The sequence below is a fragment of the Canis aureus genome, chromosome 16 (genome assembly GCF_053574225.1).
Source record: "Canis aureus isolate CA01 chromosome 16, VMU_Caureus_v.1.0, whole genome shotgun sequence".
Classification (NCBI taxonomy): domain Eukaryota; kingdom Metazoa; phylum Chordata; class Mammalia; order Carnivora; family Canidae; genus Canis; species Canis aureus.
The window spans coordinates 5,043,662-5,070,756 of record NC_135626.1 but is presented as its reverse complement, the minus strand read 5'-3'; the positions used below and the strand labels follow the sequence as shown (position 1 = coordinate 5,070,756).

Here is a 27,095-nt window from a genome sequence, read left to right as displayed (position 1 = left end):
GAGCCATTCAATATCCACAAATGGCTCCTGAACACCCAAGACGTGCAACATAATCAAACAGTACCTATTGCCTACAGTTGTCTGTGAAGGTCAAACAGGTAAATGCATCTAAAACATTTAGCTCAGTGACTGGCACATAGGAAAAGTTCAGTAAATGTTAAAATTAATAATAAAATAATAATCATAAGATTTCTGGTTTCATTATGATATGTAAATAATTGCAGGATTAAAGTCTCAAGTTCTACATCACAGAAGATGGTTGCAGTAATTTTAAATTTTAGCCTGGGAAAGGTTCAAAGTCACCCACCAGGACACCAAAAATATCCGAAGAAGCATCCATGCTTTTAAACCATGTTAATTTACTGGCAAATGCTCTAAGATAAAGGTTCCTGGAGGTACCTAACTGAGTCAACCTGCTATTTAAGACTTAGATACGAGCCAGTTCCATTTTGGAGAACATCTGCCAAAATGATGATTTTAGCTGTAGAATGTCTAAGTCTTGATGTTTTGATGTTCCGGAGGGAAATATGCTGGTACCTTCAATAATCTCTCAATTTGGTAATGCCACATAGAATATAATTTCTCCCATAAAACGCCTATGAAGACAAAAGGCCTACTCAACCCTGAATAGAAAACAAAGCTGCACTGTAGCAGGGATGCTGGATGGGTAGCTAAATCACTCATTAGCCAAGAACCATCTTTCTGTACAACAGTCCCCCAGGCATAATTCAAATTCGTGCCTGAGCAAAAATACCAATCACTACATATCAGACTGCAGGAGTCCTCAACAGTCAAAACCTCAAATGTGGAAATCTGCAGATGCCAAGAAAGTACACCGTAAACCGTTCTTTTGATAGTAATTAGGGAGAACAGATAGCCTTTGAGGCCACCCCAAGTTCATCACAAGAAAAACAATGCCATCCTCACAGAAGCATTTATATGGTTCTTTCCTATACAGTAGGGGAGCATATAACTCATCCAAATGCGGGCTTGAGTCATGAAGGTACAAGTTTAAAAAGGATTGGATGGTATTTATTTGGACTTGAAATTACCTTACCAACTGTGGCACCCCCAGAAGAATCAAGATGTAGGGTTATATGAGAATCAGCAGTGGGCTGGAAGGACAGAGATCTATATTGTGTCCATAACATTCATCATTCATAACACATCAGTTTCATATCCATTGAGTCAAAGGCCAAGAAAAGATCAATAAAAGCTACAAACAATCTTTGCTTCTCCTGACAGATTTCCATATGAAGTGATGAAGAATGGTCAATGGTATAATAGCTATGCCTTGCTGAGAATGCTGCCATGAGAGACCAGACTTCCAATTCCTCAAGAAGAAAAATGTCATGTTCTAGATGGAATGCACTGCAAGCTAATGAGTCCAATTATATTGAGGGAGGGGGGTCAAAGAGGGTTGTTATTCTTTTCCTTGATTTCTATTTGAACCAAATTCAACCATTCATTCATTCAGTCAATATTTACTAAGTAATGAATGCTAAGCATTGTGCTTGGTACTAGGGACTGAGTGGTAACTAAAGAACCATGACTCCTATTTTTAGGGAGCTTATAAGCTGTACCCTTGTTTATGGAATTGAAAAGTGTCCAGGGTAACAGTCCAGTGGCAGAAGAAGAAACTTTCATCAGGTGCTTTTAGTTTGAGTTTTTTAATCATCTACTATATGAGGCGATGTTAGAGATGCATTTGGGGTGTAATGCCATTTGAACTGAATTTTGTCTATAACCTTTCCAGAGATGGCAGGGATGCTGGATGGGTAGCTAAATCACTTATTAGCCAAGAATCATCTTTCTGTACAGCAATACACATTCACAAACTGTGCTGAGGCCAGAAGGCCATATTTATACCACGTATAAATATGACCCCACTTTGCTGAACACAACAGTATGAATCAGGGATAGATACCTGAACCATCCATGGTTCAGGAACCAATCCATGACATTCTACTTGGAATCTGAAATTAGGGCGCAAGAATGAACAGACTGTGATGGGCATTGGGGCTGTAAGACCAGGGGAATTGGGGGAGGGGGGAAAGCCTGGAAGTCAATTTAGTAATAAGCAACATTTAATAAGAACTCAGTATGTGCCAGGCCCTATGCCAGGTCCTAGAAATTATGACAGACATGGTTCCCACCTTCATCTCTAGTGGACGGGAGAGTAGTAAGTAAACCAATACATGAAATGAATAGTGTGCTAAATACTATTAAGAAAAGAAACAGGATGCTGAGTTAGAGAACAGCACAGAGAGGAAGACAACTTTAGGTACGGTGGTCAGGGAGCCCTCTCTGAGAAGGTGACACTTAAGCTGAGATCAGCCATGAGACATGATGGGAAAGTCCATTCTAGGCAGAAGGAAGATTAAGTGCAAAGGCCCCGGGACAGGGAAGAATTCAATGTGTTGTAGAGATCGAAACAATGTGAGAGACCAGCATGAGGGAAGGGAGAAGAGGAAGGTGGAACCAGGATCACACCAGTTTTGTAGTGATTTGTAAAGGGTCTGGACTTAAATGGGCAGCCAATGAAGGGTTTTCAGAAAGAAAAGATATTGTATTGTCAATATTTTAAAAACTGATTTTATTTATTTGAGTGAGAGAGAGAGAGAGAGAGAGAGAACACATGCACATGGGGCGGGAGGGGCAGAGGGAGAAGAAGACCCTCTGTTGAGCAGGAAGCCCAAGGAGGGGCTCCATCCCAGGACCCCAGGATCATGACCTGAGCTGAAGGGAGATGCTTAACCAACTGAAGCACCCAGGCACCCCAACTGTCAACATTTTAAAACACCACTCTGGTGTGAGGACAGACATATAAACTAATGGGATAGAAGAGAAAGCACCCAAATCAATCCTTGCATGTATGGTCAGTTGATTTTAGACATGGGTGCCAAGACCATTCAATGAGGAAAGGACAGTCTTTTCAGCAAACAGTGCTGGGAAAACTGGATATCCATATACAAAATAACGAAACCAGACTCCTAGGTCACTCCATACATGCACAAAATAACTCCCAATAGATCATGAACCTATTGAATGAAGTTGGATCCCAACCTTAAATCATATACCACATACAACAATTCAAAATGGATCAAAGGAAAAAAGTAAAAGCTAAAAGTATCAAACTCTCAGAAGAAAACACAGGGGTAAATCTTCCTGACACTGGATTTGGTAATGATTTCCTGAATACAACACCAGAAGCATAGGTGACAAAAGAAAAAAAAAAAGGATAAACTGGGGATCCCTGGGTGGCGCAGCGGTTTGGCGCCTGCCTTTGGCCTGGGGCGCGATCCTGGAGACCCGGGATCAAATCCCACGTCGGGCTCCCGGTGCATGGAGCCTGCTTCTCCCTCTGCCTGTGTCTCTGCCTCTCTCTCTTTCTCTCTGTGTGACTATCATAAATAAATAAAAATTAAAAAAATTTTTAAAAAGGATAAACCGGACTTAATGAAAATTAAAAACTTTTATGTATCAAAGGATATTGTCAATAGAGTAAAAAAAAAAAAAAGACAACCCACATAATAGGAAAAAAGATTTGCAGGTCACATATCTCATAAGGGAATTAACATCCAGAATATATTAGGAGCTCCTGTAACTCGGTAACAATAAAACAAACAACTTGATTAAAAAATGGGCAAAGAAGGTAAATAACTTCCATACCATTTCTCCAAAGGAGAAATACAAATGACCAATAAACACATGAAAAGATGCTTAACATTATTACTCATGAAAGCCAAATCATAATGAGGCACCTCTTTAAGCACATTAGAATGGCTATTAAACAAAACAGCAAGTATTGGTGAGATTGTGGAGGAACTGGAACCCTTGTTCATCGATGGTGGAGATGTAAAATGGTGTAGCCACAATGGAAACACGCTTGGGAGTTCTTCAAAAGTTAAAATAGAATTATCACTAAAAATAGTAATTCCACTCCCAGTTAACAGATCCAGCAGAATTGGAAGCAGGGACTCAAACACAGACCAGCATACCAATTCTCACAGCAACATTACTCACAATAGCTAAAAAGTACAAGCCCCCAAGTGATGAATGAGATAGGTAAATGGATAAACCAAATGTGATATATACAAAGGATAGAATACATCCACAAAAGGGAATGAAATTCTGATAAAGGCTATAACATGAATGAACCTTGAAAATATCATGCTAGGTAAATAAACCAGACACAACAGACAAATATTGTAGGCTTCCACTTACACGAGGTCCCTACAATAGGCAAATTCACAGAGACGGAGGTAGAATAGAGGTTACCAGGAGCTGGGGCAGAAGGGCAAATACGGAGTTACCATCTAATAGGTACAGTTATTATTCTTTAGCTGATGGAAAATGCTCTGATAGTGGGTTGATCATGATGGTTGTATAACATTGCGAATGTACTTCCTGCCCTCTGAATTGTATGCTTAAAAGTGGTAAATTTTCTGTTGTGTATATTTGACCACGATGAAAAGAAGTGTTAAAAAAAAAAAAAAAAACTTGCCACCACTGGGAAAGCAGACAGGAGGGAGGCGACTGTGCAGTCAGGGGAGCTGGTCAGCAGAGAGGATGGCACTGACACACAGGAGAGTGAACAAGAGAAATTACAAGAGAGAACCCAAGAAAATAACTAGAGTCTGATGGCTTCCTGGTCACATGAGGCCCAGCTGTGCTTCCTGTGCTTCATTTTGGTGAGCCTCACCCACACGCTTCCAGTGAATTGCTTTAGACTTGAGCTGGACTGAGTGGATCTTTGTTCCTTGCAAGGAAATAATTCCTGATGAAGGCAGGGAACAGCTGGAATCTGGCAAAGCATCAATGCTGGAGGCCGCTGGTTCCTACAGCCAGACCACAGCTCCAGGAGGGCAGAGAAACTGCTTTATCCCTCCACTCAGTGCCCAGTACCATGCCTGGCATAGTGGTGGGGGACAGGCCTTCAATATGTGAGTATTGGATAAGTGCCAAGAAACCCCCCCCCCATGAGTCTATAAAGGTCTGAGCTTCCACATTCTCTCTCACCAAATTCATACCTACTTTATTTATTTTTTAAATATTTATTTATTTATTTATTTATTTATTTATTTATTAATTATGAGAGATAGAGGGAGAGGCAGAGACATAGGTAGAGGGAGAAGCAGGCTCCATGCAGGGAGCTTGATGTGGGACTCAATCTTAGCACCTCAGGATCACACCCTGAGCCGAAGGCAGATGCTCAACCACTGAGCCACCAAGGCATTCCTCATACTTAGTTTAAACCAAGGCAACTGAGACCTTAAATCTGTCCTTGTTATTGATGTCAATAGCCAAGTTTGGTTCTTTGCAATGACTTCTACCTCATTTGTTCAAAGTCAAAAGAAACCTATGCTAAGGCTTCAATTTTGCAGACTCCTGGGCACCCTTCTACAAACTTTGAGTTTCAGGATGCCCAAGATTTACTGAGTTTCCAACAATATTCATCAAACCAGGTGTGTAAAAAACAGTTAAACTTATTTTCTGGGATCCCTGGGTGGCGCAGCGGTTTAGCGCCTGCCTTTGGCTCAGGGCGTGATCCTGGAGACCCGGGATCGAATCCCATGTCGGGCTCCCGGTGCATGGTGCCTGCTTCTCCCTCTGCCTGTGTCTCTGCCTCTCTCTCTCTCTCTCTCTCAATCTCTCTCTGTGTGTGTGACTATCATAAATAAATAAAAATTAAAAAAAACTTATTTTCTCATGAACCTAGAAAACACAAAAACAGTTTTAATTGAACAATTCTCTGTTGGTCATAGATGAGAGAAAACATCTTCCTTAAAACACTGGAGTCAGAATTTCAAGAGATCTTTAGATGGCAAAAATAGAACTTGGCTCATTTGATTTTTCTCAACCATTCCAACCACCAGGGCATGCCATTCCTGACAAGGGAAAAGTTGAAACAACCTAATTTCACAAAAAGAGGGGAACTATTACTCAGATAAATTTTTTAAAGATTTTATTTATTTATTCATGAGAAACACAGAGAGAGAGAGGCAGAGACATAGGTAGAGGGAGAAGCAGGCTCCCTGCAAGGAGCCCGATGAGGGACTTGATCCTGGACACCAGGGTCATGCCCTGAGCTAAAGCAGATGCTCAACCACGAAGGCACCCAGGCATCCCCAGAGAATTATTTATAATGATGTTGGGCTATCACACAATTAAAATGGTAACATGAGGACTATGTAACAAGAAGACATTTACAAAATATGACTGAATGAAAAAAGAGGAAGACAAAATTATATGTGTAATTTGATTATAGCTATGTGGAAATGAAGTTAGTAGCTATAAAGACTGGAAGGTAACAAAATGAGATGAATAAAGTGGCTGTGGAGTAGGGGAATTATACACAGAATTTTAGAATGTATTTAAAATTTACTTTATACCATTTAAAAAGTCAGCTAGAAACACACATGCATGCACACAGCTCCAGAAAGAAAACCTGAACAAATGGAAGGAAGAATTTTGGTCAATGGGTATAACCGATGACTAGTCTGGGCTTCTCTAAGGCAGGGTTTCTTCAAGTGTGGTCCTGGGACCAGCGACATCACTATCCTCTAAGAACTTGCTAGAAATGCAAATTCTGGCCAACCCCAGACCTACCAGATTGGAAACTCTGGGGCTGGGGGCCCAGCAATCTGTTTGATAAACTCTCCACTTGATATAGATGCCTGCTCAGGTTTGACAAGTATTGCTCTCAAGTACCTTCCCAGTCCGACTGTCTGTGGTTTCCATGAGTCTATAAACGGTCCATCTTTGCCACCTTTGTTGTCTTCCCCAACACCACTTTCACTGTTTACAAGAGCTTCATATGACTTATTGGATCAGGTCCAAGGTTCTACTTTTGTTACCAAATTTCATCTTTACCACCACAGCTAGCTAACATGGACTGGGTTTATGTGCATCATCTCACTTAACCTCCTGACAACCCTGTAATATTAACATCCCCGCTTATATAATATATATTAATGTAATATCCCCACAGATGAGAAAACTGAGGCCAAACAAAGATCAAACAACTAGGAAATGAAGAAACAAAATGACTCCAGAGCACAAGTTCTTAAGCACCACTGGGGTTCAGGGTCCATAGACAACAGTGGGTGGTGGAGCTGATATATGAAGCCAGGCCTGATTTCAAAGCCTGCTTGCTTTGTGGCCACTCAGCTCTGTTGCCTCACACACTCTGCTAGGCAGGGCCATTTGCTCACTGCCCTTGGAATACATCACTGCCAAGAATCACATTGTTTGCAAATATCTACTGTCTGTGTTCTTTACCACCAACCCACGTCCTACAGCCTCCAAGAGGCCCTCCAGGCTGCTTCCCCAAGATCCCCAGCTAGGATGGGTCATGTTCTCCCTTCTCTTCACCCCCATGGTACCCTATCTGTAGCCCTCTCACAATATTCACGAGTCCCTGCCCCGAATTATAGTTATACACATGCTCCTTCAGAAGAGGCGGTGGTCTGAGTTGGCCTGGTGCCACTAGCGACTGACACAGAGCACACATTGATGGAGTCAATGTGTCTTTTATGTGACTAAATTCATTTTCTAGATATTTTATGTATCTTATTTGTCCAACTCAAGACAGTAAGCTCCTTAAGAACAAGGACCAAATCTTTTACTTATTTTATATTTTCAGGAATATTCAGCCCTGGGCCAGATACACAGTCAAATCTATAATATATGAGTGAATTCAAAAGAATGCTACTGGTACACAACTCTGGTATAATTTTTCCTGTTACTTAAACCCTGCAAGAATGCAGCATATATTAATGGAGGAAAATTTGGTACTGCACAAATAGAGCCAAGCAACCATTTTTTGTAAATAGATAGAAATAATAAAATTCAATGTTTTTAATATTAGGTGTTAAATAATAAAGAAAATTATATGAGCACATTTTCCTGAAAATTTGTTCAAATTTCCATGCAATTGGCGTTAGAGGAGGGGGGATCACAATTCTGTCTTTTAAAAAACTGAGGCTAAAATAGGTCTTCATTATTCCTCTTTTAAAATGAAAACATACTATTTTAAAAGATTATAACATAAACCCTAGTCTCTCATAAGGAAAATGTGGGTATTTTCATTCCAGGTATCTATCATCTGATCTGCTACAGTATATTCTAACCCAACAAATATACTTTTAACAGGAAGGAAAAGAATCTCATAAATATTCTAACTCCTATCCCAGACCCAGAAAAGGTACAGAAAATCAGAATATGTATTTCAATAATATTTAAAGTCAAAACTATTTAAACCTCAAAAACTAGATTTATCAACTTTTAGGAATAAGATAATATAAAAAACACTGCCTCTCGTCATTCATAAATCATTTAACTTAATTATATACCTCAATTATATGCACCAGAGAAAAATACCAAGCCACCACATATTTTTAACAAACTGGGAGGCACAGACAGATTAAGAGTACATAACAATAAAACAGATAAAGATGATCAGATTATTATGGCCTTTCAATAGTCATTTATTCCCATCCGAGCCTCACACTGTACCCACATGGTCTGGCAGTAAATATACAACAAAAGATCTGATGAGCTTGGCGATGCTCTAAATCTAAATCAATGTACTACCACTGAACAGACAGTGTAAACTTACCAGCTCCACAGATCCATAATGTTTCCTACTGAAATCCCCACGTCTACAGCCTAGGTCTTCCGAGACAGAGCTGGAACAAAAATGCTTCATCAGTATTATACATAGCGATCTGGCCACAAACCTTCTGCAAAAATCGACTACCATTTGCAAAAAGGGCTGCTATGGAACAGGCTTGCCCCAGCTCCTCACTGCAGGGGAGCCTCCTTGCAACAGACACAGTCCTCAGCAGCCATTGCAGAGCCCGGCGTTCGTGGAGCCCTCAGTAAAGAGAAAAACACCCGAGTCATTCCTGGAAGTATAGGCAATGATTGAATTAAATATTTAGTCATTTGGAATCGACTGAAATTTCCAAGGCTACTGGTGGTTTATAATTTCATTTCTGTATAACCAAAGGGGATGAAAGACCCTGCAGTAAACTTGAGGCGAGGGATAAAGCTTGCAATTATCTTTCGTTTAAGAGAGCCTCTTTGTCCCAAATATTCAACATTAAAATAACCAGCCTTATTTGATGCTACAGAGCAGAAATGAAACTTTAAATAGGAGGAAGAAACTTCAAAATCCTGCCAGGCCCCACCCCACCCCTTTTAATTTATGATAATATGACAATATGAAAAAAATAAAAAAGAGCAGCACTGACAGAAAATCTAAAAATCTAACTTCAAGGATATTTAATTTTTATATAACAGTAGCTAATACTTTCCCCAGCCACCCCCTACCCCCATCAGAAGGCTTAAATCAGATAAGAAAAATCACACACATTGTAAAGAAGAGCAATTAAAACAAGGGCAAAACTCTTACTGCATTTACATCTTGAATGCAGAATTCCACACTCAAAAGACACATATCTTATCGACTGAGTTAGTATATTTGGGACTCCAAGCGGTGCTCCTGAAACCACCGGAGATCCACAGATGCAAGCAGCTTTAACAAGTTTTGTTCTCATATGTCATGCAAATAACTCTACTGAATCATAGAAAAGAAAATTGCACAGGAGCTACATGTTTCATCTCTCCAAAATATTTGGGATCTAACATGCAGAGAGAGGTGCATTTTGTACCTTTTCATCCTTCCTTAAAAAGTAGCTACATTTTCTAAATTACAGCCTTCTTGGCATGCTCAGAAAGAGACTGACTCTGCTATTTAGCATCCACAGACCTGACTCTTTGCCAGGACACTATTTGATAGGCTCCAAGCAAGACAGCATGAAAGAAATGAGGGTCTATTGGTATTCTGCTTCCACCATTTCACAGAGATGAGTGAATTAATCTTATATGAGAAATTTAACCTTTTGTAGTCCTTACTTCCTTAGCAGAAACTGTGCAACAAATTAACAAATGCAACTTGGAAGGGTGCCCCACTTATTTCCCAAGCTGCCATCCTGCTTCTAGCAACAGGATTTTCTACCCTCTAAAAAAATCTCTGAAAGAGATTTAAAATTTCCCTCCATGACCTATTTCGGTCTGTATTCAAACGTCCTCTATGCCTATTTTCTTAGCCCATTTTGAAAACCCTCCTGGAGAATATTGCCAGTGCCCTATGTAACAGTTTCAGGATCCTTCCCCAGCGGCCTTGGGTTACTGAGAGAGTGGACTTCAGTGACAAGAGCATCTCTGCATGGAGCCAGAGATGGGGCACAGAGCGAAGGCCCAATGGCTGGTGCCTGAAAGCTCTGTCTGCCCAGCTCAGCCCACCTCTTCAGTTTTAGCAGTAGCACCACCCCCCTCCCCGTAGCTTCTAACACAACTGACCACCATCATGAGAGGAGCAAGGATGCTGGGCTGGGGGGCCCTCCCGGGGCCACTGGAAGCATCACCAAGGGCGCTCTGAGACACAGTGCCAGCTCGCTAACTTTGCCAACAGCCAGAAGCTAACACAAAAAAAGATGACAATCCTGAATCCTGGGGCAAACACATCCTTAGAAGCTTCATAGCGAGCAAAGAGTGTCCTATGAAAACAACCCAGAGAGATAGAAACAGAACATCTGCTATCAGTTGCCGGTTTCCCCCTTTAATGACATTTCATGCAATAAACTGCAGGGACAGTGTGCTAATGGAGAGAGCCAGGCTGAACTATATGGGGTGCATTTCTGTGGCTGTAGGAGGCACTCAACCCACCATGTTATGAAGCCCTTCCACCTCCATTTACTCCCTCCTCAGGCTCTCTGGCCTCTTGCTACCCAGGACAAGAGAAGTGATTAAAGGAGTCACTGAGAGCTCCCAGAGGAGCTTTGTTCTCCTCTGGGTCCTCAGGTCTGGTCTACTGCTTGGCACAGAGTGGACATGGACAAAATGTTTGTTGTCTTAATGCAAGTGTTAGTACATCATTTGGATCTTACTCGCTAGTGCCTGAGAGCACCACCAGTGAGCACCACGCCAGCCACCTGTTGACAGACTCCCTCATAAGCCAGTGGTCATTATTCTATCCAGACAGTACTGGCCTAAGACACTGCTATGTGCATGCCAAAACCTATTCTCTTTTTCCTCTTGGGCTTGTCACTAGATGACATTTCCTAGCCCCTCTTGCAGTGTGGCTACATGACTGAACTTTGGCCAAGAGAGTATGGGCTGAAGTGCTATGTACCATTTCCAGGCACAGCCCATGAGAGGCCCTTACTTTCCTTCCCCTTGGCCAGCAGGGTGGAGAGGACTATAAGGACCTGCAGGAGGGCAGAGCTTCAGGATGGAAAAACCTGGTCTCTGAAAGACCAAGTGGAAGGCCGCACCTCCAGGAACATCCATATTAGAATATGCTGTGAACAAGACATAAACACTGACTTGTGTTAACCCCAAAGAATTTAGGCTTACCTGTTAAAGCTGTCTTGTCACCCGAACTAATCTGCAAGTGGGTATCTTGCAGCCGGGTGCTACCATAGCAACCTAGAGTATATGGCACCTGCTTGGTAGGTAGGTAGCTGTCAGTGAGGAAATTGACCCTGGAGGCTGGGAAGATGGAGATCTATGTAACACAGTGGCAAAATATGTGATAAAACTTATACCTGCAGAGATGTAGAAGGGGAACCTGTGCCTTCTGAGCCTGCAGCCCTAGAAAAAGTGGCAGGATAGTGATGCTGTGTGTACCTCCTACTGGCTGACCTTGGCAAAGTTTTTTTTTTTTTTTTTTTTTTTACAAAGGAGAGACAGAGCCCAGGCAAGAGCCAGATGGGTTTCACACAAAGGAAGGGAACAGAGAGAGTCTAGAGATCAAGGGCCTCACAGGCTTAAGAAACCATCATTTTTGGACTCCAAACAGTAAGAGTTCTGTTGTGGGCAGAAATGAGGGAGACGTAACTCTTCCAGACCTCACCCATAAAAATTTCCCACAGAGAATCAATCCTTGCTCTCTTTGCTCACCTGCTCGATGAATGGAGAGGGCTGTGAGGACCAAGACAGGTGAAGCCAGGACAAGAAGAAGGCTTGCTCCCTACATGACCACAGAGAAGATACCAAGTGACGAGTGAAAAATAACTGATTATTTTATGGCATGAAGATTCAGAGTTTATTACAACAGGTGATTTTATCTTAATGGGTATGGTTCTCTGTAGTTAACAGACAGGAGAAGAATAACTCACACAATAATGGGTGGGCAGAGGGCTGGCAGCCCAGAGGATTCTCAGGGGTCAGCAAACTATGGCCCCCAACCACCTGTTACTGCAAATGAAGTTTTATTGGAATATGCCACGCCCTTTGGCTACAGGTAGTCTGGGAGGGCTTTGCATCACGACAGGGCAGCGTTGAGCCACTGCAACAGACTGTATGTATGGCCCACAGAGCTCAAGCTATTTACTCTCTGGCACTTTACAGAAAAAAGTTTGCCCAGCCTCTTCTGTACAGCCTCGCAAATCCCCTTTGCTGGTTCCAGGCCTCCCAATGAACTGGGATGAATAAGCCAATGGAAATACTTGAGTCCATCAGAATCCCTGGGCGAAGCTTTCTAAAAATGCAGATTCCCTGGCTCTATTCCCAGAGGTTGTGACTCAGCACATTTGTGATTTTCACAAGCCGCTGGGGGAATTCTGATGCAGGTGGTCCACAGACAGTGTTTTGAAGAATCCTGCTCTTCCAGATGACTCTGGAACCCCTGGGAAACCCGTCAGCCATTCTGCAGTACTTACATAAGGAGGGACAAGGCCTTATTTGTTTTAATGGGAGGACGTGTGATATAGTCCTTACAAACATGTGATTCAGTCACAGATATATAAGTTCTTAATCTCCCTTGGCAATGTGTAAAATGTGTAATCAAGTATTGCCTACTTAGAAGGAATAAATCAGAAAGAACAAATAAAAGTTTATTTTAAGCACAAGGTCTGGGTGGCTCAGTGGTTAAGCGCCTTCGGCTCAGAGCGCGATCCTGGAGTCCCGGGATCATGTCCCACATCGGGCTCCCTGCATGCAGCCTGCTTCTCCCTCTGCCTGTGTCTCTGCCTCTCTCTCTTTCTGTGCCTCTCATAAATAAATACAATCTTTAAAAAAAAAAAAAAAAGCACAAGGTCTGTCACATAAAAACCACTCAATAAGTGTTAGCTATTGCATTACTGCTCTTATTAGCAGTATGATTTTCAAGGTTGTTAAAGCTTTGGGAAGGGACATTTGCCATAGACAATTACCCACTTTTTAAAGAGTTCTAAATAAGACACCACACCCCCATAGCAGAAGAATAGGTTTGGGGCCAAGCAACAGGCCTTTCTGGACAGGGCTAAGTGCAACGTCACAGTTCAGCACGATGTCTCCTCCCTCAAAGGGCTGCCCCTAGCAGTGTGGCCCCACCTAGAAAGTACTTGGGACCCAAAAGCATGTCACCAGCACAGGGCAGGTGCAAAAAAGAACCAGAGAGTTCAAGTTTCTCACTCACATGCAATGTGTTCTGGGCTCTAAATAGAAACTCTGTTTTAGCAAATTAATGTGTGAGGACACTGGATCACGCTTTGAAAGCATGCACAGGGCTGAGGACCTTCATGTTACCTCTCTAAATAAGGCCTGGGATGAGAGCAAAGATTTCCAGCCCCACAAAGAGGCTACAAAAATTACTATTATATAAGTCAGATTCCCAGAAAGCAGACAATCCCCTCCAAAGAGTCAAATTAAATAAGGAAAGAAAGGAAGCTGATTCTCAGTGATATGGGTCCTTTACTTGACTGACCTAGAGATTAGTGATTCACCCTGATGCCCGGCCAGACCCCACTAATCCAGGTCCTGGTCATTTCCAGCCTTGCTAGAGTAGTTAAAGCCAACAGTGAGCACGAGGACTCTTCCTGGGTCAACAGAGAGAATTTGTGAAAAGCAACAGGCAGATTTTCAGGAGCCTATGGACAGCAGGGTTCAGGGTGAGGAACTCCAGGACAAGGCCTCAGCCCTCTTGAGAAACAGAAAGTAATAGACAGATGGAGGAGATCCCCCTATTTGAGGACCAGAGAGGCTAAAAAATGTGTCAGACTACAGATGTGGGCTTGGACAGAGCCTGAGCCTCCTAACACCAGGAACCAGGACAGCTTATTGCACAGAAGGGACCAGTTGTCTCTCCTGAAGGTAAGTGACACCAAGAAAGCAGAGATGTGATTATACATTAATTTCCAACAATGAAATGGAAGAATTCGGTCCTCTTTCTTTTTTTTTTTTTTTTTAATTTTTTATTTATTTTATGATAGTCACACACAGAGAGAGAGAGAGAGGGGCAGAGACACAGGCAGAGAGAGAAGCAGGCTCCATGCATCGGGAGCCCGATGTGGGATTCGATCCCAAGTCTCCAGGATCGCGCCCTGGGCCAAAGGCAGGCGCCAAACCGCTGCGCCACCCAGGGATCCCTTCGGTCCTCTTTCGAAGACATTTAAGATATCAGAAAGGAAGAATTAAGCAGGAAGATTTGTAGAGTGTAAGGAGCCCTGGAAATCAGAGCCCCTTGATTCTTGCTTCAGACAGCTCCCTGCTCCCCTGTCAGAAAGAACAAATAAAAGTTTATTTATTGTATCTGGGGTTGCAGGATCCTGTGTTCCTTGGACCAGGATCTTAAGTTTAGCATGGATTTGGATCTCAACTCTATGGCACACCAGCTCTGCAACCTCAAGCAAGTTACTTATCCTCTCTGAGTCTCCTTCCTTGTCCATAACACGGGCTGAAAATAGCCAGTTTTAGGATTTAAAGATACCATAAGGTGCTTAGCACAACACCTGACACATAGTAGCCACTAAACAGACATTGGTTATTCCAACTGCCACTGACTTATCCATCTTGGTCATCACCATGCCTTGTGTGTCTTACAGAGCACCTGGTTCATAGCCGTCTACTCAGTAAATATTGGCTGAATAAATGAATTATGAATAACTGATAATGTCTGCTCACCTTTGCTCTGCCTACATTCAGGTGGGTTCCTGCCTCCTACTCCTTTCTCTTCCTCAGCCCCCACCTGCCATTTGATATTCTGACAGCCCTTGGATGCAACTGCTGTTACTTTCACCACTACTAAGACATCTTTCTCACTAGAATCCTCTTTTCTCCAATATTCTGGAATGCATTCCTCCTACAGTATTAATGTATATACAAAGTTTCTGACAAAGACACATGTCCCTGGAATTCACCTGGTTCTCTACTATCATTCAAGTCTTAGGGTAATTCCCTGCAAGGTTCCTCTCGATAATGATCTCTACTAGTGCCTCTGAAATCTCTAGATAAAAACAGCAACCTTAACAAATGCTGGTGAGGATAGGAGCAGCTGGACCTCTCACACATTGCAGTGGGAAAGTAAAATGGTAAGCTAAGCCTCTTTGGAGAACAATTTGGCAGTGACTTGTAAAATTAAACATGCAGTTACCCTTATGACCCAATAATTACTCTTGGGCATTTATCCCAGAGAAATGAAAATGGATAGTCACAAAAATCTGTACACAAATGTTTTGTAGCAGTTTTCTTCAGAATAGCCTCAAGCTGGAAAAATCCTAGAAGTCCTTGAAAGGGTAAATGGTTAGGGGGCACCTGGGTGGCACAGTCGGTTAAGCATCTGACTCTTGATTTTGGCTTAGGTCATGATCTCAGGGTCATGTGGGATTGAGCCCTAAGTCAGCCTCCACAATAGCTGGGAGTCTGCTTCTCTCCCTCTCCCTCTGCCTCTGCCCCTATATCCTGGTTTGTGCACTCTCTCAGATAATTAATTATTTAAATAAAATTTTAAAAAGGCAGGGGCACCTGGGTGGCTCAGTGGTTGAGTGTCTGCCTTTGGCTCAGGTAGTGATCCCAGGGTCCCAGGATCAAGTCCCGCATTTCTCCCTCTGCCTACGTCTCTGCCTTTCTCTGTATCTCTTATGAATAAATAAATAAAATCTTTTTTTTTTTTTTAAAGAAAGGGCAAATGGTTAAACAAACCATGATGTATCCATCCCATGGAGCATTGCTCAGTAATTAAAAGAACAAACTGCTCGTCAATGTAATACAAATTTGGGGGGAATTATGGTGTGTGAACAAAACCCAACCCCAAAAGGTTACATACTGTGTGATTCCATTTATATAACATTATTGAAATGACAAGATGGTAGGGGGGTGAGTATGGTTATGAAGGGCTGCTCAGGGAGCATGCGGTGATGAAGCCATTCCCTACCTGGCCTGTGGTGGTGGCTAAACAAACCCACTCATGTGACAGAACTGTATATAAAACAGGAAATCAAGGACCAGTGAACTCTATTGACAACAGCTTTCCGGCAGTGATACTGTACAACAGTGATGCAGGATGTTACCTTGGGGGAAACTGGGTAAAGGGCACACGGGATCTCTGTTATTTCTTTATTTCTTTTTTTAAAGTAAGCTCTATGCCCAACATGGGGCTTGAACTCACGACCCCAAGATCAAGAGTTACATGTTCTTCCAACTGAGCCAGTCAGGTGCCCCATCTGTTTTCTTACAACTTCCTATGAATCTATGATTCTCTCACAATAAAAAGTTTCATTAAAAAAACCAACAATAGTATCTGAGTAAAAATTCTTTCACTCATTCTGTAATATTTACTGAGCACCTAGGAGTTACCAGGTATCGGGCTCAGGTGCTAAATCTGAGATGTGTGGTCCCTGCTTTTGCAGGGCTTACATTTCCAGTGGGAAATTTCACATACACAGGACTTCACCGGAACTAAAATATTGTGCAAGCAAAGCACACCTGTGTATGGCAAATATGGTAAACTGTAAAACAGCCTCTTTTTATCCCCTCATGGGTAGCATATGCAATCTTCAGGTGTGGGTGCCCAGAGCAGAAGCCTGTCACACTTTTCTTAGCTCAAGACCCACCATTCAGAAAGCCAGGAATTACAACCTACAAGAGGATTCCTGCAAGTGTAATGACTGTGCATCTGCTCTCTGCTCTTGAATATCAAATCCACCACTCTCCATTGCTCCGAGCTTCTCTTTTCCTGTAATGTCAAGACTGGAGGGCTTTCCAGCTCCCAGTATAATTTGCCCAGAGGAGACCTACACAGGCATGACCACAAAGTGTTAAACAGAAACTGGCTTAAAGAAAAAAAAATCAACAGACAATATATGTCGCTGCATACCTCCCTGGATCACCTGCAGATTTTACTTCTTCAGGGAAATCCCTCCAAGGTCTGTTTCCCTAGGTCCTCAAAGATTTTCCACAAGATGTGCTTCCAACAACACCCAGAGCCTGAAGGGAGGCATGCTATCCAGAGTAGGTGCTTCTGAACAGCCCCCTATGTGGCACTAATACTAGAGAACAACAAGGTCATTCTGACACTTGTGACCCAGAATGGTGTGGTCCTTGGACCTGAGCCAGTTAGAAATGTAGACTCTCAGGCCCCGCCCCAGACCTAATGAAATGGAATAGCGTGGCAAACTGAGCTTGGGGAAGCACTGATTCTATATAGCTAGGTTCTCAAGCCTAGCTATATACCGGAATCATCTGGGTTTTTTCTCTGTTTTATTATGAAATGTATCAAGACATAGAAAAACAAATAATACAATGAACATTTACAGACAGACTTGAAACCCCTGGGTACCCCTCTCTGATCCTACTGTCATCTCTCCCTCCCCTGAAATAATCACAAAATAATTTGGCTTATACTTTCCTGCTCATATTTTTCTATTTGTACTGTATGCTTATTCATAACCAATATACAGTAATACTTAGCATATTTTAAAATTTTACACAAATAAATACCATTCCTATGCATGTCTTACCACAACTAGCTTCTCTGATGGAACAATTTGCTGTTGATATTTGTACATGTCGATACCTGTAGCTCTGATTTGTTCACATATGCTGCTGTAGAGTATCCTTCTGGATTAATGTACCATTGTTCTTTGTACCAGTATCCTTCTGGATTAATGTACCATTGTTCATCTTCCTTCTGTTGGACATTTGAATTGTTTTCAGTTTTTACACAGCACTGTAATCAACATCCTTTTACATTTCTCCTTCAGTACAATGGCAATCACATCCCTAGATGACATACCTAGGAGTGCAACATATGATGCACATATGACCCATATGAAAAAATATATATTTGAGAGAAAGAGAGAGAAAGAGAGAGAGAGAGCATGGGTGGGGTGAGGAACAGAGGTAGAAGCAAACTCCCCACTGAGCAGGGAACCTGATCCAGGGCTTGATCCCAGAACTCTGGGATCATGACCTGAGCTTAAGGCAGCCACCTAACTGACTGAGCCACCCAGGCAGCCATGATTTGCCTATTTCTGATTCTTTGTCCATTCCCTTTCATTAGATTGTTGGTCTTTCCCTAATTGATCTGTAAGAATTATTGGTATGTTCTGAATACCAATACTTTCTGGTTAATAAATCACAGATGTTTTCTACGAAACTGGTTTTTCCTTCCTTTTTTTTTTTTTTAAAGATTTTATTTATTTATTCATGAGAAACAGAGAGAGAGAGAGAGAGAGAGAGAGAGGGAGGGAGAGGGGCAGAGACACAGGCAGAGGGAGAAGCTGGCTCCATGCAGGGAGCCCGACGTGGGACTTGATTCCGGGACTCCAGGATCACACCCTGGGCTGAAGGCAAGCGCTAAGCTGCTGAGCCACCCAGGGATTCCCTGAAACTGGTTTTTCTTTTAAAAACCTGCTCCTGGTATCTTTTATCCTGCAGACATTAAAATTTTTTAGTGTAAAGATTTTCAATCTTTTCCTTTTTGGTGTTTGTTTTTCTGACTTAAGAAATCCTTCACAAAAAAAAAAAAAAAAAAAAAGAAAAGAAAAGAAATCCTTCACCAAGGATTTTACGACATTTACACAATGTCGTAAAGACAGTCTCCTGTCACCCCCTGCAAGTGTTTTAGTTTGCTTTAAAAAAAATTCATCTAAAGGGGCACGTGGATGGCTCAGTGGTTGAGTATCTGCCTTTGCCTCAGGTTGTGATCCCGGCATCTGGGATCGAGTCCCACATCGGCTCCCTGCAGGGAGCCTGCTTCTCCCTCTGTGTCTCTGCCTCTCTCTGTGTGTCTCCCATGAATAAATCAATAAAATCTTAAAAAAAAAATTCACCTAAATATATAAATACCCAGTCCCTACCCCAAACCTCCTCTATCAGAATCTTCAGGAGTGGGATCTAAGCACCCATATCTTTAGGATGTTTTTTTTTTTTTTTTTTTTTTTTTAATTTGAGACAGAGCATGAGCAGAGGGGAAGGGCAGAGACAGAGAGAAATGTAGGCTCTCTGCTGAACAGGGAACCTGATGTGGGGCTCAATCCCAGAACTCTAAGATCATGACCTGAGCCAAAGGCAGATGCTTAACTGACTGAGCCACCAAGGCACCTGTATTTTTAACCAAAATAAATCCCAAAGATGGCCTGAGGAATGCTGGTAGACCCATTTCCTACCCACTAGGTGCCAAAGGAAGGCATCTCCTCTACAGAACCCTATAGAACCATTTCATCTCTGCCTCTTTCACTGGCTCATTCTTTCTCTTTTAGTTCCCAAACATGAAGTGCTCCCTAAAGTCCATCTTTTGAAGGACTTCACTTTTAGGGCATCGATATTACTGACAAATCTCAAATTTATAAGTATGGGCTTGATGTATGCTCGGTTACCTTCCCTACTTGTCCCAGAAGCATCAGAGGTCAGTGTTGTTTTTCTGAAACCGATCCAACAAGTGGTTTCTCACTTCCACCAGCACTCAATTATTTTCACAATCTCCAAGCTATGGAATGAATCGCTGTTGACATCTCCCTTTCAAGCTCTGCTGTCCATCCTCGAACATCACTGGTGACCATCCCCCTCCTCAGCCAGCCCAGTCCCTCCGTCCAGCAGGTCCTCATTGTCTGAATCCCAGATGCCAGCAACAGCCTCCTCAGTCTTCCTGTTTCCTCATCATACAGTCTTAGGGTGAAGAGACTTCCAGAGACCTCCAGCGCCACAGATTTGGGGACCATATGGGGTCCAATCTGTTATCTGTGATTGTGTATTCTCTACCAGATACTCTGTACTTCCACACCATTAGTGATCATAAACATGGTATGCCCCAAGGCCCTCCATTCTGGCTATTAAAGTTTTCTCCTGGAGTGAATTAAAGTCCCTCACACCTGGATTTTCACCAGCTGGTCCTACATCTTTACACTTTCACTCTTCTACAATTTCTTTACCATCACAGGCCACCCTCCACACATCCCCATCACTGTGGGGTGGAGCCTGCTCCCCTTCCTCTGAACACTTCAGCCACTTTGCCTTTCTTCCTTTTCTTCAGCTCATGAGCAGCTTCTGGGTTTCTCATCTTAGGATCTATAATGCTCTTTCCAAACACCTCCTTCTTCCTGACCCACCTTCTGCTCTCAGGCTAGAAATTCTAAAGAAGGAGTTAGATTAACACCTGCCTCTTCCATTAGAGTATAAACTTGATAGGGGCAGGATCTTCCTTGGTTTTGCTCAATGCAAAACCTCAGCACTTAACATAATACCTGGTACAGAGTCAGCTCTTAGTGGGGTTGTGTAAGAATGAATGAATGAATGAAAATAAGCCAGCTCACTCTTTGGGGCCATATAAAACAAAGGCTATAGGAAAGCCCTTCAAATATCTGAGGAGAGCCATCCTGTATCCTAGGGCTTTTCTTCTTTACCAGGGGCCAGGAGTAACACAGGAGCTAGATTGGGTAGGGTGAATACATAGGCTGTTTCATAACTTTCTCTAGGGTCAACCTTGGAGAGCACCCCCATGTGCTCTCAATTTCACTATCAGTTGCTGCTGGAAGTGAACTCCATTAGACAGCATATTCATGAAATTTGTCTTGAGTCAGACATAAGAATATTATAAATGTTGCCTCAGATTAATATGAGAAAATTCATTTCAGAGATTAATATGATGCCAGTAATACGAGCAAACAAAGCAAACGCTATGGGAGCCATCGCAATGGAAGAATGGTGACCTCATTTACTAGCCATCAGTTCATGAAGTTCCTGTTTCCTATGCCTGGTAGCTGGTGTCTTTCAATAAGCAGGTAATACGATTAAGTGCAAGTGACAGGTGCTGTAACATTAAAAAGTGGATCAGATACAAGTGCCAAATTCATCCCACTGTATACTTAAGGTCCTTGCAGTTTATTGCATGTAAATTATGGCACAAAAAATTCTTTAAAAAGTCATAGAGAGAAAACATAGAACTCTGACCCTAAACTTAAATATCCATATGTACAGAGAAACTTTATGTGCATAAGCATTGCCTGTATTTACTTAGCCCTGTCGCCCACCATTAGTTCACTGCTTGATCGCTCCTTCATGAGTCCTCAGTTTTGAAACTGTAAAATGGGCTTGATTAATGAATTAATTCAACAAATACCAATAACCATGGTATCTTCCTCATAGGGCTATTGGGTTTAATGAGAAAATACACATGGGGTCTCCGGGTGGCTGAGTCAGTTAAGTGTCTGCCTTTGGCTCAGGTCATGATCCTGGGATCCTGGGATTGAGCCCCTCCATCAGGCTTCCTGCTCAGTGGGGACTCTGCCTCTCCCTCTGCTTGCCGCTCCCCCTACTTGTACTCTCTCTGTCAAATAAATAAATAAAATATTTTAAAAAATACATATGAAGAAGCACTTAGTATGATTTCTAGTTTTAGCACAGGAACTCTTTGACTAAATAGGTTGTGCTCCATGCTTCTCATTACGAAGATGTATGTATGCTTAAAGAACAACACAAAGAAAAAAGTCTCTGTGACAAGCTAGAATTTGTTGTAGTCTAAAATTTTCACACTTTAAGAACGCAGCTGTTGGGGAGGAAAAATTTTTCCTCTATCCTCTTAGGTTCTGAAATTGAGGCCTAAACAGACAAAAAGATTAACAGAAATCAAGGCATAGATGTTTACTTTTTTTATTTTATGTGTGCTAGTGCTCCACAGAGGAGAAAACTCAAAGAAGCAGTTAGACTCAGGCGGTTCTATACCCTTTTTCAATAAATTGTGGAGAAGTGACTAGACAAAAGAAGGATTTGAGTGGTAAATCATGGTAAGATAGTAAGGGGCAAAACTAATGGTAGATACAAATTATTTAGTAAAGCTTTTTTATGCAAACTCATCTGATGCCTTCTCTGTCTCTGGTGATAAGGGTTGTTCTCTCCCTCTAGATACAGAAGAGAGGGGGCACCTTTACAAAGGGAAATTTTTGCCCTGCTTTTAAGAAGATACAGGGAGGGCAGAGAGTTCTTCCTGTGTGTTTTTCCCCATTGCCTTCAGCCTCAAAATAATCTTTATGCCAAAGTAGCATATTTTGGGGTGGCATATTCTGATCCCCTTCATAGCCAATACCAACATATGAAAAATTCCGTCTCAAGCATAGAAATAAATGCTCTGGAACTGACTGAATTTTACCTTGAGGTGACCTAGGAGAGGGGAGTGGGGGAAGTCCAGGTTACATTTTAAGTGATCTCTGTATTGTCCTTCTAATTTTCTGGATCAATTTAGATCCATTCCATGCTTATCTGTGCTCAGTTTTCCTGCAAGCACATTCAGACCACATTGAGGAAGGAAGAAACGCAGCTTACTTTGTGCTTTTAAGGTCAAACTATATTTTGAAAGGCTTTCTAAAACATTGACTTTGCTAAGCTACTCTGATTCTGAGATAGTCTAAGAAAATGAGACTATGAAGCCAAGGGTGAGAAAGAGCTTTAAAGAAAGCAAAGTAATACATAAACCAAACTTACAGAAATGTAGGAGGCAGAGTATTTTTAATAAGAATATTTATTACTATAGAAGATGTCAAGAAAACAAGTCTGCTTCCAAGGCTAAAATGAGACTTATAAATATGACTGTTAGCTAGGTGAATTTAGGGCAGGGCAGCCTAAATTATTTTCTTTTGATCCATAAGAGCAACGATTAAAAAAAAATAATACTATCTAGTCACTATTTATAGTGTGTCCTTAAAGTGTTCTGTACTGTACTTTGAGATGAGGTGAGCACCAAAAATGGGTTGCTGGCCCTTGAGGACCATAAAATTTGAAAAATAGAAAACTCGAATAGTCAAAGGAATACAATTCTTAGCAATGGATAACCTCTTAGGAAACCTGATTGCGTTTAGCTGTTACTCCTCCAGGGGCTGCTGAACTCCGGGGTGAGTAGGGCACATGCAACTTTAGTTCCTGAGAAAGGGCCAGGATGTCCTGGCAGAGTGAGACCGTATTCCTCCTGGTTCTTAGATCACACGAAGCAGCAATGCAATTTTTAACTCCATGCCTAGCTTGATCAGTGAAGAGCCTCTCCTTCTGATTCAGGCCACCTCCCTTCCTGGGGATCTTACTACTCCTGTGCTGTTAAATATTAGCTCTAAGCTAACAACTCCCCAAACCAAAGCTCCAGTTTGGATCTTTCTCTCTAACTGCAAACTTGGACTTCCAGGTGTGGGCCCTAGTTCCACAGACACCCAGGCACTGACCACACTCACATCCACTCCCACGTGTGGCTTAGCAAACTGCCACCTTTTCCCCAGTCATTCAATGTACAAGGTTCAGGGCAATCACCCCTAACTCCCCTCCCATCCAGCACTGGGTGGATCACTGGGTGCTGTTGTTGCTGCCTGCATAGCATTGCTTTTGAAAGTTGTATGCTTGTATCTGTGTATTTGTATTTTATTCTTTGAAGAGAGAATACACTCACCTTTGGTTCAAAACCCACAAAGATAAAAGGTTGTACAGGGAAAGCCTCCCTTTCTCTTACCCCTTCAGTCCCCTATTTCCTCTTGTATATCTCCCAGAGATGCTTAACCATTGACAAAGAAAAATGCATATTCCCTTTTCCCTTTTTTCCACACAAATGGTAGCATGTTATACACAATTCTACTCCTTGTTTTTGTTATTTTTTTTCATTTAATGTATCTTGGAGATCTTTTCAAATCAGTACCAAAAAAAAGCTCCTGTATTCTTTCTTTTTTTTTTAATTTTTATTTATTTATGATAGTCACTCACAGATATATAGAGAGAGGCGGAGACACAGGCAGAGGGAGAAGCAGGCTCCATGCACCGGGAGCCCGACGTGGGACTCGATCCTGGGTCTCCAGGATCGCGCCCTGGGCCAAAGGCAGGCGCCAAACCGCTGCGCCACCCAGGGATCCCTCCTGTATTCTTTCTTATGGCCACAAAGTATTCCTCTGAGTGGATGCATCATATTTTGTTTAACTGATTCCCTAGGTAATGGTTTTCAATCTTTTGCTATTGCTAATACTGCTGCAATGTTTAGCCTTGTATACCATTTTGCACCTATGGGCGTGTGTAAGAATTCCACAATGTCTTTCATCCCTCACTCCTCCTCTCCTTCCCCATTTCCACGTTCTCTGCATTAGCTCAGACCTTCATCATTGCAGACAGAAGCCTCCTAGCTGGCACCTCTGCTCTATCACCCTTCGCTTAACACCCAACAAATATTTAGTGAGCACTTTCTACATGCCAGATGCTCTGCTAAGACAGGCAAGAACAAGAGAGGAAAAACAAACAAAGCAAACCAAAACAGACCCCCAAAACTCCCCACCAAACTCCCTACACAAATCCTTGCCTGTCTCACAATCGTGGGAGCTGTGGGGGCTTATCAGTAAATCAGAGCACTCTCTTCTCTGTGTTTGGAATCAGCTAAGAGTTAGTGACAGGAGTTAGGAAAATGGAAGTCAGGATATCAAGTTCCTTACTATCAGAGTCTTACTGGTAAATGTAGTTGAGCCCAACAGCCAAATGGGCTTCCTATTCTTCCCTGTCCCTCCAGTTTAGACCTTGGAACAGGCCATTCAAGGGAAATTTGCCTGGAGGGTTGCCAGGGGAACTGCTGTTTCAGGACTGTCGAGCTTCAACAGGGGAGACTGAGGCAGATGGGCCACTACACCTGCCGCTAGAGGACTCAGGTGTATTTTTCCAAATAGAAACAGGAGAGGAGATAACATACAAGCTCTGTGGGCAGTCAAATTCCAAGAGCAAGAGGGGAAAGGGGAGCAGGGACAAGTTAGCAGTCCAAACTCTTCTCCCTAGGCAAGCAGAACGGAAAGTTTCTCTATGGAAACATGAGGACAGGGGAATAGAATTTCCCCCAACAGTAAACCAAAAAGCTTACTTTCTAGCACTGCATTTTAAATTTAAGTGGCCTTTCATTCAGGAACAAACTAGGTCCTTCAAGGGTTTTGGAAGCTGTTTTAAAAATGTCTAAGCACAAAACTGCCTAATATTTGTATAATGCCTTAAAGACAAACTCTTTCAAATACATGCCAATTTTTCTCAAAAGATCAAAAAGTAAATCACTGCCAATTCAGCCTTGTGGGGGAAATGAAATCTGAATTACACATTGTAAGAAGTCCAACGTTTTGGTAGTATGTTGTAATGAATCATAGGAAAGACTGATTGTAAAAGATAATTCAGAGGGGATGATTAACTTTTCAAACTTCCTTCCGCTTTTGGCTGACATCCTTTTAAGGCAGAACGGCTCTGAAAACCATCTTTTGAATACCCTTGCTTAGTTTTTCCCTAGTTTACTGAACCAAAACATGTCTAGGAAGAAATTTTACCTCATTTAGGGTCAGTAATGGTCCTGAAACAAGGTAGGAGTTGGGAGAAGTTAGGATTGCAGTCTTCTACTCTGCCTCCTGCCCTCCCTTCCCAGATGAAACTGCATGATTTTCAATGGTGTTCCACAGCTTCCTGGTCATCACATCCAGTTGTTAGATTGCAGCTCGATCTGCAAGTTTTTGGTTGCATTAGACACCATAAGCCAGCTGCCTGAGTCCCACCATGGGGGATCCCAATTAAATAGGTTCCTTGGGCCATGTTTTTGAAAAAACTTCCTAAGTTATTTTTGTGATCAGTCATAGACCACTCTGCATCTTGAAACCCTTCCACTGGCTTCTGTGACCCATTTGAATCCTGTTCTCCTACCTCCTGACAATTCCTTTTCTTCTCCAAGGCTGCTCTCCAAGGCTGCTCTGCTCACCAGGGCAAACAAGAACTATCTCCTCTTCCCCTGGTAACATACTCGCCCAAAAAACCAGGCATGGATATGTGGCCCAGATCTTCCCCAGGGTTCTTCCAATGAATGGAAAAGATTTTTCCTCTTAAGTTTCATGCTCCCTGAGATCACACCACCCACTGCATGGTGACAACTCATAGACAGTAGGAGACAATGAGGCCAATAGACACGGAGAAGCAGGGCTAAGAATTGGGAGGATATGGGAGTTGAGAGAGAAATGGACTGACCTGGCAGCATTTGAGTTCTTGGATCTGGCCATTCCTGAAGCCAGATCGGTCCCTTTCCTTAGTTTGGTTACATGAACCCAGACATTCTCCTTTTTTGGCCTAAACTAATTTCAGTTGGATTTATATAACTTAAAACCAAGAAGACAGCCTAGTCCATGTCTTAATGGGCTCCTGGCCTTGTTCCTGTATGCAGCTGTGAAATTAACTTTGCCAAAGTAGGGCTCAAATCATCACTTGTGTGTCTCAGACACTATTCAGAGTCTACCAGTAGCCCAGGGATTAAGTACAACATTTTTCTCAATATGGCCCCCAGTCTGACTTTCCAGACTTCCTACTACTGCACCACATAAGAGGCAAACCAAGATCTGGCCATCTAGAATATCACCCCCGCCCCTGCCTATTAAAGTCTATTCAAGAAAAAGAAAAGGAAGGGAGGTGCTCCCTTTTCAAGGTCCACTTCATATTACTGTGACTTTCCTAAGCATCTCCTGCCCCCAGAGATGTAACAGTACCCTTCCTCTGTACTGATGACATTTATCTAATGATCTTTGTCTTATTTTATCTTGGATTTTGCATCGCCTCATCTCAGGTCCTCTTATTAATGGCAAGACCAACCACTCAGCTGCCCAAGTCAAAACTCAGAGGGTCACTTACACCACCACCTGCACTCTTAATCTTCCCCTCTAATATTCCTTGAATCAATCCCAGGGTTCCTGCCACTCATTAGAACTCTTATATCTCCTCCCTGGACACTCTAATAGGGTCCCCTACCACCAGTCTTGTCCTACTATAACCTGGCTGTCTACTGACACTAGTTAGTTTTCTAATAA

The 27,095-nt window shown here is 42.3% G+C and overlaps 1 protein-coding gene across 5 annotated transcripts in view; it reads right to left on the bottom strand.

The window, feature by feature from the left end:
* The window catches only part of GARNL3 (GTPase activating Rap/RanGAP domain like 3), a 146,743-nt gene that overhangs the window by 100,551 nt on the left and 19,097 nt on the right, over positions 1 to 27,095 (bottom strand). For 2 of the 5 annotated variants that reach the window (XM_077850767.1, XM_077850766.1), the window contains exon 3: positions 8,624 to 8,693. In XM_077850767.1, the coding sequence (XP_077706893.1) occupies positions 8,624 to 8,693 (70 nt within the window). Of the gene's footprint in view, positions 1 to 8,623; positions 9,102 to 9,421; positions 9,550 to 9,680; positions 9,704 to 27,095 lie in introns of those variants that run through there. The other 3 variants (XM_077850769.1, XM_077850770.1, XM_077850768.1) reach the window with 3 other exon arrangements.